General features: G+C 42.6%; 1 protein-coding gene across 1 annotated transcript; it reads left to right on the top strand.

The window, feature by feature from the left end:
* Positions 1-1973: 1973 nt before the first annotated feature.
* Positions 1974-14829, top strand: PTCD3 (pentatricopeptide repeat domain 3). The gene is made up of 24 exons (XM_069977248.1): positions 1974-2077; positions 2838-2878; positions 3527-3563; positions 5045-5090; positions 5167-5235; positions 5414-5518; positions 5844-5967; positions 6331-6443; positions 7162-7220; positions 7436-7523; positions 7603-7663; positions 7970-8052; positions 8895-9039; positions 9192-9242; positions 9913-9999; positions 10274-10302; positions 11199-11305; positions 11432-11510; positions 11599-11689; positions 11926-12011; positions 12373-12521; positions 13621-13662; positions 14124-14282; positions 14536-14829. The coding sequence occupies exons 1-24, from the start codon at positions 2019-2021 to the stop codon at positions 14612-14614; spliced, it is 1989 nt and encodes a 662-aa protein (XP_069833349.1). The 5' UTR covers positions 1974-2018; the 3' UTR covers positions 14615-14829.
* The last annotated feature ends 484 nt before the right edge of the window (positions 14830-15313 follow it).

The following is a 15313-nucleotide window of genomic DNA, read 5'->3' as shown; positions in this document are numbered from 1 at the left end:
AATAAATAGTTTGAGATGAGGAAATCATCATTGCTCCTTCTACTTAAAGGAGAATTCCAGGCTGGGGTGATTTTTGGCAGTGTGCTGGGGAGGGGGAAATTTAAAGATGTAACATGCCCTCACCTCCTCCGCTCCAGCACTGATGCTGATATCCCGCAGCTCCGGTCCCCGTCTGCTTCCTGGTAAGAGAGGGAACCTGGGAGGTGACATGCCAGGCTGGCTCAGCCTGTTAGTGGCCATAGTGGGGTCCTGCCTTGGCTGCTGGCTGGCCTGACATGTCACGTCCCAGGTCCCCTCTCTTACCAGGAAGAGGCTGGGGACCGGAGCTGCGGGATATCGGCATCAGTGCTGGAGCGGAGGAGGTGAGCGCATGTTACTTCTTTCATTCTCCTCCTCCCCGACACTCTGCCAAAAATCAGCCCAGCCTGGAATTCTCCTTTAATATCCCTTGATTTCTGGAGAAAGAGCTTTTTATATATGCCATAAATTTCACCTGCAGGCCAAATATCCTTAACAGGCAAGACTCCCAGTCTCAGATTGATCTACGTTGCTATAGTTTTGCTGAGACATCTTCATTCTCAAGGGCTTATTTGAAAGCACTCAAAATGCAGTGTAACGTTTTCTATGCCGGTATAAGGTTATGTTCACACTCAGTAAGAGTCTCTGCACAGATCATCCCGGCCAGATGATCTTTATGGCCGTACTGTTCTGATGCGGGTGCATCACCGCATGCCCGCATCAGAACACTCCACAGCACACAATGAAGCAAGTGGCCGGAGCCACTCGCTTCATTGTGTGAACTGACAGCTTTCTGCGGCCGCTATTCACTGAATTGCGGCCGCAGAAAACTGACATGTTAGTTATTTGTCGGTCCACATGGGATCCCGGCCAGAGCGTATACGATGTGTATACGCTCCGGCCGGGATCCCATAGCAGATAGGGCAGTGTTCACAGGCACATAAAGTACGGCCGTACTTTTACGCAGTGTGAACATAGCGTAACCCAGTAACGTTTACTCCCCCCACCCCACTTCTCATACACAATGTTGCAGATGGAAGGATCGGACTTCCATCATGGATGCACATCAGTCTCATTCTATGGGCCATAGCTTTCCCATGTAAGGGTATGTTCACACTACAGAATCCCGGTGGATGACCCGCCGCGGATTCTGCAGTTGGCCCCCGCTTGCGGACGCGTGCATCTCCGCTGCTCCCATAGGCTTCATTCTATGGTTGGCCAGATTCCGCTGTCCGCCCGAACAATGAGCGGGTTCATTCTTTGGGTGGACAGCAGATTTTGGCAAACCATAGAATGAAGCCTATGGGAGCAGCGGGGAAATGTGTGTCCACCCAGTGTCCACGAGCGGCGGCGAGCTGCAGAATCTGCAGCGGGTGATCCACCGGGATTCTGCAGTGTGAACATACCCTTACATGCCACCTCACGTATTCTGGAGGATTCTAACTGCATGCTGAAAAATACACCGGCATCAATTTACAGTGTGGACCTTTTTTAGTAAATGCTACAAACATGCTAAAAAATGTGAAAGAACGAGATGTCATTTTTCTTTATTTTATTTTTTTTAGATTATTTGCATGATGCATGTCAACCAGTGTACAGATGTGAACATGGCTCAGTCTAGCCTGCAGTGAATCACACCCGTTGTCTATAGCAACCAAAGTTCATATTCACTAGATGAAAGCTGATCGGTTGCTATGGACAACAAGCAGGCCTGGTGTCACCAACGCTCCGCCCGCCAAGGACACTAAACTCGTGCGGATGACCCGGAAGTGGAACAAACCAAATTGCCGAGGAGTTGGGGGGAGTGTAATGTATGGCTTCCCGTCACTTTCTGTACAGTATTGACGCCGAATAGCATGGGATGACACACAGGCATGACACATAGCCTGGTTTAGAGCAGTAGCTCGGTTTAGTTCGGGGACTGGGTTACAGAGCGGGATCTCAGACCCCCCCCCCCCCCCGTAGTGCCGTGCAGTTGGTGCAGTCCTAGTCGCGGTGTCATGGCGCTGCCCTGTGTCAGGTTGGGAGGCGTGCAGCTCCGCTCCGGGGCTCTCCTCAGGTAATCACGGTACCGGGCTGGGGACATGGCGGTGTGTATGTGTGTATGTGTGTGAATGAGGGGGCCCCAGCCTTATCCCCCATCATTGTGATAACATATACCAGTGCCATGTATCAGTCATGACAAGTAGAGGTTACCACCAGCCATATGAGCACTGGAAAGGCAGCGGTCACTGTAATACCAGGCATGACCACTACTAAGTGTATGGCGCTGTGCTTGGGAAATCAAAATCGGTTCTAGCAGGGCTCTCGGCTAAATGGTGAGGTTCTGGGGGTCAGACCCCTGTCATTGTGATATGGGTCATTGTCAGCGCCTGTCATCATACTTATGCTGCCACAGTCATTGGCTTGGTCCCCAGAGACTTCTGCCTTGATTGATAGCTCTCTCCCTATACCCAGACAAGGAGAGGTCTTTTAGTAGACCACCCCATACTATAACATCTTAAAGTGTGCCAGTAACTTAAAAAGAAACAAAAACTTTGGACGTATGGAAAGTTTTGATCTGTCAGGGTCTGAGAACTTATGTGGCTGAGCACTCATCTCCCTGCTGTCTCTGCACACAGCCAAGACACTCCATGACTTGCCCAAACTTTTTAGGAAGGAAACCACCTTTAGGATACAGTCTTGTGATGCTACTATGACATGTGGATGAAACCCTGGCTGCATGATTATACAGGTGACTCCATCATATGAGAGTGGAGAGTCTGGATGAGAGTCTCTGTTAGTAGGAGTGTGATGTGTAACTCTGATGTTTCCTGCAGGTGTCTGTGCCGGAGCAGCAGCAGCCAACAAGCTGTTACAGGTAGGGGGCTTCTTGTCTCATCACAGCATCAATGTTTCTGCTATCCAGAATTTGTTACAATGTATCAGTCTATTTACACCAATAAATTTCCAGATCATAGCCCAAAAAATTATACACTTTTATTGAAACATATAAAATACATAAAACCCAGCAGGAAAAAATACTCCAGTACTCAATCGTAAAACTTGCATTATGGGTATATCTAAATCAACTGGTGCCAGAAAGTGGCAGAGATTTGTAATTTATTTCTATAAAAAAAAAATATCTCAAGTCTTCCCATACTTATCAGCTGCTGTATGCCCTGCAAGAAGTGGTGTATTCTTTCCAGTCTGGAGAACAGGAGAGGTTTTCTATGGGGATTTGCTACTACTCTGGACAGTTCCCGACATGGACAGAGGTGGCAGCAGGGAGCGCTGTGTCAGACTGAAAAGAAAACACCACTTCCTGCAGGACATACAGCAGCTGATAATTACTGAAGTTCTGGAAAACTTGATATTTTTCAATAGAAGTTAATTACAAATGACTGGCACTTGGACCAGTTGATCTGAAAGAAATTCTTTTTGAGGTTAACTACCCCTTTAAGTCTTTTTATGTAATATAACTCAGGATTTTATTACTGCTAGTTAATGTTCTCTTATTGCTTTGCAGCTACTGAAGAGATCGATGTTCCTAGGAGAAAGACCTGGTCAGTATCTCTATACATAATACATAGCTGTCTACAAGGTTGTATATTGTAATATGGCTAGGGTATAAGTTATTATAACTCAGAATATCCCTATAAAGATCTACAGTGGTCCCTCAACATAATAATAATTGGTTCCAGGACGACCATTGTATGTTGAGATAAAAATTCTATGGAAAACTGGTAATTGGTTCTGAATCCCCTAAAATGTCATCCAGTTTCATTGGTTGATCATCTAGTTATTTACATGTGCCGCAGATCCTGACTGCCCATAGCATTGTATGTTGTATGTTGAGTCTGGTCTCAAGTTACAATGATCCAGAAAGGAACATTGTATGTTAAAAATATTGTATCTTGAGGCCATTGTAAGTTGAGGGACCACTGTACTTTACTCAGTAGATACCACTTTAAAGGAAACCTGTTATCACTTTCATTCTGCCTGAATCAGAAGTCAATGTGGTCTCCGGGGGTTTCTTCCTGCTTCATTGGCTTTGATTGATTGATTGATTAAAGGGGTTGTCCAGCAAAAATCTTTTTTTCTTTTAAATCAACTCATATCAGAAAGTTATATAGATTTGTAATTTACTTCTATTAAAAAATCTAAAGTCTTCCCATACTTATTAGCTGCTGTATGTCCTGCAGGAAATGTTGTTTTATTTTCAGTCTGGCACAGTGCTCTCTGCTGACATCTCTGGCCGAGACAGGAACTCTGTCTCGGTTTTCTATGAATCCCCATAGAAAACCTCTCCTACTCTGGACAGTTCCGGTCTCGGCCAGAGATGTCAGCAGAGAGCACTGTGTCAGACTGAAAATAAAACATTTCCTGCATGACATACAGCAGCTGATAAGTATGGGAAGACATGAGACATTTTAATAGAAGTAAATTACAAATCTTTATAACTTTCTGACACCAGTTGATTTGAAAGAAAAAGATTTTCACTGGACAACCCCTTTAATCTCCTTCTATACCCAAACAGGGATAGATTTATTAATCAAAGCAGGTGGGGTGGGGATATTCAATCTGTGGAGACCACCCTCATTATGGTGCATTTACACAGAGAGATTTAGGGAACAGATTCTTGAAGCCAAAGCCAGGAAAGGATTTGAAATAAGGTGAAATCTCAGTCTTTCCTTTATGACCTGTTCCGTGTTCATATCCTGTTCCTGGCTTTGGCTTCTAAAATCTGTCAGATAAATGTCTCTGTATTAACGCACCTCTTGGTTCAGGCAGTGTACAAATGGTGACAGGTTCCCTTCAGGAAATCGTGTTTCCCACTTTGACGGGCTTGCTTTGGCAGCATATTACATGGTTACCCATTCATTTAAACAGCCACCATGTAATTCCACCTTACCCCTGTAGTAGTCGCTGCAGTGATAATTTGCAGCTGGCCGTATTTCCCAGCTTCACATCCATTGTGCTATATGCTAAAAATTGTACTGTAAAATCTTAACAAAATTGTCATTTCATTTGATCCTATCCACAGGGAGAAGACGGCTGTTCTGCAGGCCCTGGCATACACCGTCAGCCATGTAAGCTTTGTGGATTGCCTTCTTAGGTTTCATATATTTTTATATAAGCTCTTTCTGATCTCTTTGTCTTTTTCAGGACCCAACAGCCGCCTCGTACATCTTCCAGGATGACCCCTACCTCATTCCCAGCACATCCACAGACTATGTAAGGACATCTTCTCTTTAGATCGCTCATTGCTCCTCACATGGATGTGGATGGATGTGATCTCCCCATGGACATTACTTCAGATCCGTCTGATAATTCCCAGTGCTGTGTGTTTTACCTTTCCCTGTATCTATTCTGTTCCTGATATCACCATTTTTGCTTGTTTTCTGTCTTTCAGAAAATATACTCCATGTCCAAAGAATCCGGGAAAAATGCTGCAAAATATATCGTGAATATGTATCCAAATCTGTTTGAGAAAGATGTTGCAGAACCTCACATTCCAGTAAGTAGTGACCAGCGATTCCTTTGTTTTGTTTGCCCAATATTTACTGATTTAAAGGGAACCTGTCATCACTTTCATGGTACCTGAGCCTGGAGTCATGGGGGCGGTCCTCAGAGCTTTCTGCCTGCCCTATTGGCCTTGACTGATGGGTTTATAACCAAACAGAGGTCATCTATCAATCAGAGAGTAGGGAGAAGATGCTGGGGACCACCCTGATGACCGCCTCTTCACTATTTTACTACTTTGTCACTGATCTGATTTACTTTGTGAATTCCCATTGTTGTGTGACCTGTTACGAGACGTGACCATGATCTGTTCCTTTCAGTGTCTGATGCCTGAGAACATCCAACCTCAGATTGAAAGTGTCAGCGAGGAAGCACTAAATGAACGTATCAAACTGAGAAGAGTAAAAGACTCTGTGGACATGTTTGACCAACTTCTTCAAGGCGGTATGTGACATGATGACCCCCAATTCCTCCGGTGGTTGCAGCTGATCAGCACTGCCTCCTGCTATGTACCAGACTGAATCAGGCTGCAACCACTATGGCTCCAAAACCTCAGGAGCTCCGCACTAGACACCTCCACCCTGATTTCTCTAGAGCCATGGGGTCTTAGGTGTCAGACCTCCATCTGCTACTCTGTTATTAAATATTCTAGCACCTTAACATGAAAATGTTTAATATTTTTAGTTTGTTGTGTTAAGGCTTCTGAAAAGTGTTGGTTTTATGCCGTGATATCCAGTAAAGTCTTACCCAGTATTATCAGCTACTTTCTATTTGCCGAATTCTCACTGTAACTAATTCTTCTTGTAGGGACGACATCCTCTTTGGAGACCACAAACAAACTTTTAGATCTTCTTTGTTTCTATGGAGACCGTGAGCCCACTACAGAGGATCCGCAAAACCAGCAAGAGGATAATGAGAGTGTGAGTATTTGTAATTGTGCTTAAAGAATGTGTATAAGATATAGTTAATACATCCTGTGTTATGCTCCAGAGCTACACTCACTAGTCTTCTAGTCTTAGACTGAAAAATAAGAGAGACATAAGTAATATATCCCCAGGGGTATGCAGTTGTCAGGAATAAATTCGTAATTGGGGATGCTGTGGGGGACATGACAGCGATGTATACTTACCTCTTCTGCTCCTCCGAAGCCTCTAGTTCCTTGACCACCTGCTCTCTACTGATGTCAGTGCTTCAGCAACATCCTGTGACATGAGACTCCCACCGGAAGTGACTGCTTGGCATACATCCTTTATTGTCTGTGCTGAGCGTCCATTTCTGGCACGTCACCGGAAGTCGCTGAAGCACTGATATCGGTGGAGAGTGGGCAGCCTGGGAATCGGCTGCAGTGGCAGAGCAGGACAGGTAAGTATACCTCAGTGACTTATCCCCTGTAGCTCTGGCAGCTTCCCCTGGCCGCTGCATCTAGGCAGGAAGTATAATGGAAATATAGTGAGTTTGGGTCAGATTCAGATCTAGTCTAGTATATTAGATAAGGAAGGACTATAATATTGGGTAACAGCTTTCTATGCTGTTGATGCTTATTGATCACAGTATATACATTATTCAGGAAGCTTTTAAATGCTTATAGAAAGTTGTGTGACTACTTTGGGTCATATTATAAACTTCTTGTATTTTCAGGAGAATGTCAAGAGGAGAAATGTTCCTATGAAAAGTATCCCTGCTAGAAAAACATGGAGGTAATGAAATAACACACTGATGTTCTGTAATACAAGCAGGTCAGCATTGTATTCATGGCAATTGTTATCCACATTCTCTCCTATAGAGGGGACGGTAATTTGGGGAGAACTTGTGCACCCCTCATCTATTACCCCCATAGCAGCTTCTCACCCTCTCAGCATCCAGCAGAAACATCTCGTGCACTTTTTGATTTTCTTCTCTTTTGGTATTTCAGGGCCAATAACAATGCAGAGAGAATCTTCAACCTGATGCCAGAAAAGAACGTCCATTCTTATCGCACTATGATCCGAGGAATGGTCAAGGTATTGTACCAGCCACACACTTCCCTTCTACTGATAGAATTCCCATTTCTAGAGTATAATTTATTCTGTGTCATTACAGCATGGAGCTTACGCCGAAGCATTCAACATGTACACAGACCTTCTGAACAACAGACTGACTGGTGAGTCCATTGGGCATAAATCTGTGAATTTGGAACTCCAGAGCGGATCACCCATAAGATACTGATGGGTCATCATGAGGTCGTTCCATCAATAGTTACAGAAAATCTTTTCACAAAAAGCTATCCAACTCCCCATAGTAATATCTGCAGGCAGCCGCCAAACTTTTATCATTTACCAGGTGCCGCAGAGGTTTGGAGCTCTAGATCTAAAACTCGCTGTCTAGGCTGTTATAAGAAGAAGACTTAAAAGTGGATTTTTGCTTGTAATTGTACCACTATATTAACCTGTTTTTCTGCCCACCGCAGGAGATGTGTGGACTTTCAATGCACTGATATTAGCGGCTCCAGAGACCAAAACAGAGATGAAGGATAAGACTGCCGTGATTGTGGTAAGACCTCTGTACGGACCCTCCAGCATTCATGACCCATAAATCAACCATAGACATAGATTAACGTCAGAAGAACCAATCACCATCTAACCTGTATAGAGGTGTTATAACTCTTTTCTGATGACAGATGTAAAAACCAAGATGAACTGGATGTGTTAGATTTCTACATGACTTCTCCTCTTGTTCTCAAGACAGAGAAGCTACCATCAGAGCTGCTTATCCCTTCTCCCTATTCAGAACACATGAATGCTTGCTTGAGGGTGGAAGGGTATAGGATTTGGCAGGTTCGGGAGAGACTGACGACAGTCATATAGTTTGGTCACCCATTTAGTAGAATATACAGAAAACATGGCTTGGGTATAGCTGTTCTTTGGGGTTGTGTAGGCAGTAGTTTGGATACAATGTTCCCCTTATCTTGGTCATCATTTATAATAAGGAAGGCATGTGTGATATGTTATAGTATCTGCTCTAAATGTTTAAGAGTAGTATTCTAGCTTGTGTCTCCAGTGTTCAGCAGATTATTGCACTAGGCCTGGTAACTTCCTATTGCAGAGTGGATGTAAGGATAAGCTGAGCTCACCTGATCTCCTATCAGATATAATGGAAAGCAAATATTTGTCTGCAAAGGGAGGATGTGACATCCAAGCTGTGACCTCTGGTTCCCCATAACATAATAGATTGACCCTCACTCCTCTACATAGTGTGTGTTCTTGTTTCAGTGCAAAGGTGCACATTACAGAAAAAGATGTGTCCACCTGTGCTGTCAGCACTGCCTCCGCCATAACTATGGCCACAGCTATGTTAAGGTCATGAATTGCTTCTCATCCTGTTTTATTTTCCAGGATCTGCTAAACCACATGGTGCAACAAAACATCACTCCAAACTTACTAACCTTCAATTCCGTCTTGAAAAGCTTACGCAAGATTGGCCTGGCAGCGAAAGGCATGGCGATGCAGACCCTAATGGAGATGAAAGCACTTAGAATAGGTAGGACAGTCGTGGGAAGGATCATATAAACCGTGTGAGTGTTGTCTGTTATTGCAGCATCACCTAGTATCGCTAGTTCTCAGCTATCCACAATGATGGGACGTTTATATTCTTTTCTTGGCATTTTCAGTTATAATTTTGTGTTGTTTCAGAACCAAGCCTGGCCACATACAGCCATTTACTAGGAGTGTTTTATAAACCTGGTGAGTACACAAATACTGACCACTGTGTAATAGGGCCCTTAGGTGAGCCGACGTGTACTGTGACTGAGCAGGCCTAGTAGGTCTGCACTTATTTAGGGAGACAAGTACTTTTTATGTTAGAATGATGCGATCAGCCAACAAACAAGAGTTTGTTTTGCGGCTGATCTATATGTCTATGTACTATATTCACCCTAGGTAATAGAAAAAAAATGAATAAATCGAGGCTTCAAATTTTTGTTTAAGCTTTCTTACACATGCCATCATAATAGAGGAATTCTGAAAAAAAAAAATCCAAATCTTGTGATAATTCTGTGTAAAAAGCTGCATCTGTGTAAATCCATTGCATTACATGTTTTGTACTGATTCAGACAGCTCATGTTTGTACTCCAGAGCTGCATTCCTAAAGCTGCAGCCAGATTCTCTCAATCTACCACAAAATATCATGCCTAGGTTTTGCTGTATTATATTAGGAAAATACAGATACTTTCTTCAAAAAAAAATAATAAAAAATTACCACTTGGCTTCATTTATTTCAGTGCAATTTAGCTGTAATACCACCCCCAAACTGAGGACAAGTGTGTTGCTGTTTCTGGAAGCTGTTGTGTTTTTCCTGATCCTGGATAACCCCTTTAAGTTACAGGAGATTCCAGCTGATTTCCTGTCTTTGCAGGTGACTTATTGGGCCAGTCTCAGATACTGACGTCTATCCTGGAGCAGACACGAGGAAAAAGCTTCACCGCCAGGGATCCAGATGACCGTATGTTGTTTTAATTTTAGTATGAGGCAGAGAGGCATTGCGGCAGCCCTTTTCTTTATAAGAGTTTCCCCGGAAATATGTCCTAACTTATTGTCTGGCCAACAAGCTGGAGGGTTGCAGGTTGCTCACCCTTGGCTGAGACCCTCCCGCACACTACCCAGCATGCGCTAAATCAGAAAGTCTCTGTGGCGTGAATAAACACTTGTTCTTATGTGTCCCCTCTGCCTTCTAAGCATTTTTAAAATTTGATCACAACTTTTTTTATTTTTTTCAGTTCTATTCTTCAGTGAAGCCATGAGAGTGGTGAGTAAGCTGAGGAGTCTTGCTGTATAATATATGTGTATGGGTCTTTCTTTCATGGGCTGACAGATGCTTTGTACAAGCGCAGATCTCATAGATCAGAAGCAGAAAAATACCCTTCGTGCTTTGGTCCCAGGAATTTTCTAATGGCATGTGACTATTGCCCTGGACGATATCAGCCCTTTATAACAGGGCTCTATATGTGGGTTTTCCGGCTTAGAGTATGGACTAGCTGCTATGATGTCTCCCATACACAGGGATTGGAGAGAATTAGAAACCCTGCTCCTCTGATTCCTCTAAAGTAAAATAAATCTAGTTTTCTGCCATGCTTATTGCAGACAAAATGTATTGGCCCAGAGTCCATCATTTTTTGTGGATTGCCTGGACGTATGTATATTGGGTCATCTTGGAGATCTGTAAGGCTGGGTTCACACTGCGTTTTTGCAGTCTATTTTTTTTTTTTTTTTTTTTTTTTTTTTAGACAGATGCATTTTTGTGCATCCGTTTTTCTATTGACTTCAATTCTAGAAAAAGGATCAAAAACCGGATCAAAACGCATCAGTTTTTTAAACATTTGGTCAACCACGTTTTTGTGTATGTTAAAAAAATAAGGATGCGTCATGATCTGTTTTCTTTGAAAAAAGTCAGTGGAAAAACGGATGCACACAAATGCATGTTTTTTTTTTTTTTTTAAACTGGTGAAACACCGGACTGCAAAAACGCAGTGTGAACCCAGCCTAATCTGTTTCTGACCACCAGCACCAGTTTTGGGTTCGGGAGGATACTGGGCATGTTGTGGTGGGTGCAGTGTTAGCAGTCAAGGATGCCAAGCGAATGTGATATAGGTAGCTGCGTTGCCTTCACTCTCTCTTCTGCTCACTTTGTTTCCTTGCTTGCAGTGCTTGGAAGCTAAGGATCTAGACTTGGCTTATGAACTCCATAGACTGCTGAATACTGGAGATAACTGGAGGCTTCTTGGAAAGTCTAACCAGGAATTTTCTTACTAGTGAGTATGTGGGGACCATCTCATGATCCATTTACTGGGGGTTAAAGTTTTTAGTAAAGGTATAATCAGGAGACTTGCATTGACACTGATCATTGATGCTAAAAACATTCATTTCTTTTTCTGCAGCGGCAGGCTCTTCCACATAGTGTGTATGATGGAAAATGCTGACACTGCCCTGAAGTGGTACCGAGAGCTGGTCCCATCAGTACGTGCACTGGATTCACTTTGCCTGATATTATATCTCGGATACTAAACCACCCAACTTCTAATGTTGCTCCCTTTTATTTTAACAGCGCTATTATCCCACCTCTAAAGGTTTCCAGAACCTTCTCCAAGTGCTGGAGATGGAGAATAGACTGGAGCTCATACCTGAACTCTGGAAAGGTAGGTAAAAACCATAATGACTGATGGCACGCAGCTTGTGGAGAGACGTCTCCAGCTCCTGCACAGGTTGTGTCTCTTGTGCTCATGTTGTATCGGCCCTCAGTACTGCCCCCTTCTGCCTGTGTATGCAATGGTACCTTTTATAACTGAAGAGTGCCTGTGGTGCCATACCCTGTGGAACGTGTCGTTTTTCTATATTTTACACCTAATTCCTTCTTTTCTTCTTTCACCGTAAGATATCAAACTAATGGGTCATGGTAACAAGGAGCATTTACTGGAGGAGATCCTAAATCTGATGGCGAACGGGAAGCAAAATGCAGAGGTTTGTATATAAAGTACAATATCCATATACAATGGGAGGTATTGTACTTCACAACATACAGTTTAATAAGTTTCCAAGCAAAGGGAGGTCCCCCGTGTAACTTGCACTCAGCCCAACTTCAATGCTCTGAACAAAGCATTGACTAAAAATCTTGGGTTACCTATCATAAGGAATACTCCTACAATATTGTTTTTGAACCATTCAGCAACTTGTTGAACTGTTGAGCCTGGGATAAGTGGAACCTGGGCATTTCCTAGAGCATACTGAAGTCAGTGTGTGTGTACATGTATATAATATATACACACCCCACCCGCAGCTTTTAGTTATCGGTTATGAATTTCTTTGTCTTCTCCTTTCTTAGCTCCAAGCTGTCTTTGCCGATACAGCAGTGTCTATAAAATCGATGTATGACTCCAGTGAAAATTCTAAAATTCAACTAAAGGAATCTGCATCTGCATTTGGGAATATAGCAATCCTGCTGACGAGAGCCGGGAGACTGGGGGAAGCCTGGTAAGGTTCCTATCTATACTGGCTTCTATCATCTCTTTCAGGAGATTACAATAGCAACAATAAAAATAATGTTTTTTATTGTCAGCAGAGGTTTTATAATTGGTTCATGAATTGATAGCTCTGAGTATAATAATAATTTTTATGGTGCTCTTAGATTTTTATGTACCAATCATCAGCAGTCCTGATCACTTTTTCTGGTTGCATCACAGTGTACTCTCTACCCATCATATTTGTATTTGTCTGTGATCCTTCTAAGGCTACGTTCACACGTAGCAAAAGTGACAGAATTCTCCTGCGGAATGCCGCCAGCCTCCCTGTCATAATGACAGTCTATGGGAGGTTCGTGCTGCTCCTCTCTCCGCGCTGAAGAATGAACATGTTCATTCTTCAGCGCGGGGAGAGAAGGCGCACGCCCCTCCCATAGACTGTCATTATGACAGGGAGGCTGGCGGCATTCTCCACCGCAGAATTCCGCCACACTTGCTACATGTGAACGTAGCCTAACAATGCAAAGATTGCCTGCTTGAATTCATGTCTATGCTGCTGAAATCAAATGACTTTATTAAATTAAAAGTTCTCTTTACTGAACTCCAAATCTTTTGTAATCCCCCTTTAAATTAAAATCTCAAATATATAATCCCGTAGCTGTAATCTGCTCCTGCAGTTGATATCAGCAGGGAGTAAGTAAAGGACTGCAGTAATTCAAGTCTTCTACTTTATCCATATTAAAATGAGTGGAGGATGCTGCCGGCTCATGACTAGGCCTGATAACAGGAAATTTGTTAAAAAGAAAGCAGTCAAATGTAAGAGATTTTCAGTCCTTTTCCCCAAAGCTATGCAGATGTTACTGACCTCAGATCACTGGTATATGTGGAGACATAAGAAGTTGAAATTCTGCAGCTACCAAAGTGTTCTGTACAGGATATAGTGATCTCATAGAGGATGCAGAGCTGAAGCAGAGTCCTTGCACTTGTGAATTGTTGGAAAGCAGCAGTTGTTAATGTTGTCAGAGGGTGGAGCATTAAAAAGGGACATTTTTCATAATACATCAAGAGTCATTATATAATTGTGTGATTTCTATGTATTTTTTTTTTAATAGGAAAATTCTCAATTCTTTCAAAACGAAGCATCTTGTTCCCCGGTGAGTAGTATATGTATATCAAGCAGGTAATATGGTAGGTGTCTGCAGTATTCACCTTCCAGTCATGCGATGTGTGTTGGTTACCTGTAGCACAGGCTTTGTCTAATATTCCTGGTAAATTTTCATAATACATAAGAACTGTTGCTAAAATGGCAGCACATAACAAAGAACAGGGTGGTAAAAGGGTGTGGTATGTGCAGAAAGCAACAAAGCATTACACACACACTAATACCTGTTCTGTATGTAGTATTTTCAGACTTCATTGTTTTTCAGTGAGTGCAGAGATTCTGGACTATTACAAACGCTAAAACTGTCTTGTATGGGATGAAAGACTCATTTTTCTGAAGCACAACTTATTATTTTTGCCCACACTATTGAATTTTGGGGAAGCAGCAGTGGGATGGGAATATCTGATCTGTTCTCCGAAGAAAGGACAATAATTATGTCATTTCCTGTTCCAGGTCAAATGTAATCACTGAGCTTTTAGATGGTGCCAAAGCTGCAGAGAATAGAGCTGTGGCTATGGATCTGGTGCAGCTGGCGGTCAGCTTCAGTTTGCCAGACACTGCACAGATCGCTCAGCGTGTGCTCAATCACTTCACCCTGACAGAAGAACAGAGGTAAACCTTTTTAATATGAGCGTATAGGAAAAGATGACACTGGCTGTCCTTACTAACACTTCTGCTACATAGTCACATTGATAGTAGTATATTGCATTGTATGTTGGACACTTTTTTATGGTGCTATGTTACACACAATACAGCTCCAATATAGGCAGCCTGCATTAGATAGTCATGTGTCTTACTGTAAGCTCACTGTATATCTGTATGATGTCCACCTTAAATGAAGCTCATACTTTTGTTTGTTTTTTAGGATAACCTTACAAGACCTGACCCAGAGCAGCAGCACCAGCAGCAGTAGTAGTAGTAGCAGTGATAGCGACCATGATTAGGATTATAGTACTGATAGTGGAACCACCAGCACTTCAGAAAAGAGGGAAAAGTCTTCACAACATATTTGTTTTTGTGCATCCATCATCTGCATCCTGGATAATTTACAGTAAATTATTCGTAAAGTTAATTTTCCTTTTATACTGCTCTATGTAAAGTGTATGTCATCTGTCTGCACCATTTCACATATATAAAATACAGAAAAGTTAAACAACTTTATTACTTTTCTTTCACTGCTTCTATTCCAGAGCTGAATTCACAATTCTGTAGGCCCATGTTGTGTGTGTCTCATATATCTGGTATAAAGTAGATGTTATGCATTCAATAGACTATAGGGCAGGGAACCTTGGCTCTCCAGCTCAGGGCTGTGGAGTCGGAGCTAGTTTTGGCTGGAGTTGGAGTCGGGGTAAAAATGTACAGACTCCGACTCCAGCTTTAAAAAAAATCTTTAAACAATTTAGAATTGAGTATTGATATGAATTTTATAAGTTTTGCTCATCGATATATTTTATGAGCAACATTCTAATAGATCACTGGCTCTATTACATAAGGGTGGTCAGGGAAAAGTCAGTAACTATTTGGCAGTTTGTTTCTGAGCTGGAAGAGTCCATTGTGTGGGGGGAGATCTGTGCTTTTCTCTTCCTGGATGCTGGATGACTGTATTTCAGCAGTAGTGTAATATGAAGATATCCTGTGTAATA

The sequence above is a fragment of the Dendropsophus ebraccatus genome, chromosome 7 (genome assembly GCF_027789765.1).
Source record: "Dendropsophus ebraccatus isolate aDenEbr1 chromosome 7, aDenEbr1.pat, whole genome shotgun sequence".
Taxonomy (NCBI): domain Eukaryota; kingdom Metazoa; phylum Chordata; class Amphibia; order Anura; family Hylidae; genus Dendropsophus; species Dendropsophus ebraccatus.
This window is presented reverse-complemented; position numbering and strand designations above follow the sequence as displayed.